At 36.2% G+C, this 2,044-nt stretch overlaps 1 protein-coding gene across 1 annotated transcript; it reads right to left on the bottom strand.

Moving 5' to 3' along the window:
• Window positions 1-325: 325 nt before the first annotated feature.
• LOC131855532 (uncharacterized) lies at window positions 326-1,096 on the bottom strand. Its single transcript, XM_059206807.1, has one exon. The coding sequence runs from the start codon at window positions 1,094-1,096 to the stop codon at window positions 326-328; it is 771 nt and encodes a 256-aa protein (XP_059062790.1).
• Between the last annotated feature and the right edge of the window lie 948 nt (window positions 1,097-2,044).

The raw sequence follows: 2,044 nt of genomic DNA, 5'->3' as shown, positions 1-2,044 counted from the left end.
GTGAAATGTTTGATTTTAAGACGAGTGATTGGATTTGGGATGTTGTTATTTTTTAGATGATTATATATTAGGAGATGGATTATTTACACTGATGAAATTGCGGTTCTTGGTATGTATCCATTTTAATTTTTTTTTTTTTATTTTGCTATTTTTTAATTTTTAATTTTTTAAGGTTTTTTTTTTGTGTGATTATGAATTACTGAAATAATCGTGATTGCCGGTATGTATCCTTTTTTTTTTATTGTTATATACAGTTTTAATTTACAGTTTATTTTTATATATAGTATATATACATTTTTTGATACTTTTACAAGATAATTACATGTTACGTTTGATTGTATTGTTTAAGATTACGTATGATATATTTTATGTGCTCTGAGAAGGTATTTATAGTTGTTTCTTTTTTGATAATTTTTTGGAAATCGTATGGCTCAGAGATTCCGACCATCCGGTTAGCTATCTCGTGATCCATTCTGGTGGAAGAGAACCTCGGACACACGCGGATCAAATGCTCCATGGTTTGCGATATGTTAGCATCACATGGGCATTCGTCGTCTGCAGTGATTCCAAAGCGTTTGAGGTATACCTTATGGTAACCATGACCTGAGTAGAATTGCGTAAGATGAAAATCTGGAGGGAATGCACGCATGACAAGCTCCAACTGTTCATGATAAGGACTTATTTGCTTAGTGTATTTACAATTGTTTTCGTTATTGTAGAGGTTTATTTTATCTTCTGTGCTAGTAGTTTTGAAATGTTGTTTTACATAGCTAATTGGGAACTTGTCATACGCTAGGGATGTTTTGGAAGACGCTGCTTGCTTTGCCGCACAGTCGGCATCCTCGTTTCCCCGTATCCCTACGTGCGCCCTGAGCCATACGAACACAATTTTGACTTTCATTACTTCGGCCACACGTAGGTGTTTGAAGATCTTATTTACTAAGCTGTTGCAGCTAGCGGGGTTACTCAGTTCCATTAGAGACGACTTACTGTCTGTCAGGATGTAGGCTAATTCATGTTTCATGGCTAGTATCATTCGGCAAGCCTCCCCAATTGCCAGCAGTTCAGCTTGAAATATTGAGCATGACCTATGCATTTTGTACTTCTTAACTTGAGTAACATTTGTACCAGGTGAGCGGACGACGACAGCTGCTCCAACTCCTTCTGAGTGTTTACTCCCATCTGTGTAATGGTAGGTACATTGTTATACCCCTAGATAAAACTTACAAATCATTTATGTATATGGAAAACAATATTTGTTAAGTCAGCATTTCAGTTGTATTTCAGGACAACTCACACACTAGTCCCAAGCTATGCAGAGCTTGTTTTGTGTTTACTAGACATCTGACATATATATAGAAAACACCCAAACCGATATACACAATCATACTCATACAAATGTTTGTACCGTGCGAGGAATCAAACCCGCGACCATAAAGCGGTGTGCTAAACCGCTATACCACCGAGGTCGTCTAGCGGTTTGATATGATTTTAAATGAAATGACTTTACATACAATTGCCTTCCCTTGTTTAAATTTTTCGTGAAAAGATCTCGAAAAGGAAGTCCTGTCTCTCTTGATAGAAGAAAGTAACGAACAGTCTAGAGAGCTCGTCTCAGAGGAGGAATACGACTAAAATAGAAATCTATCAGATTCTAGGTACGAACAGTGATATAAAACCAATAAACGTAGTCACTCTACGTAACAAAAATGGAATCTTCCTTGTGTTATACAATCAATCTATTTCCGTCTCTACTGCATTAAAGATAACGTTTAAATCAAAAAGTTTAATAGTTCCGAAAGAACTGAAACTATCGAAGAGAACCACAAGTTGAGACGTTCAAAGCTTGGGGAATCTATCATAATGATTGATATCAACTATCTGGAAACAAATGATTTCCAATGTCGGCAAGAAAGCTTTTATTTTATCGAGGTCTACTTGATATGATTCTATTCTATATATATTACATTGAGAGCCAACGCACAGGCTAAACCGATAGGTCTGGAAAAATGTAACTTTGCGTATAAATCACCAGTTTCAGTAC

The sequence above is a fragment of the Achroia grisella genome, unplaced genomic scaffold (genome assembly GCF_030625045.1).
Source record: "Achroia grisella isolate CSIRO2021 unplaced genomic scaffold, CSIRO_AGI_Agris_v1 utg146, whole genome shotgun sequence".
Taxonomy (NCBI): Eukaryota; Metazoa; Arthropoda; class Insecta; order Lepidoptera; family Pyralidae; genus Achroia; species Achroia grisella.
This window is presented reverse-complemented; position numbering and strand designations above follow the sequence as displayed.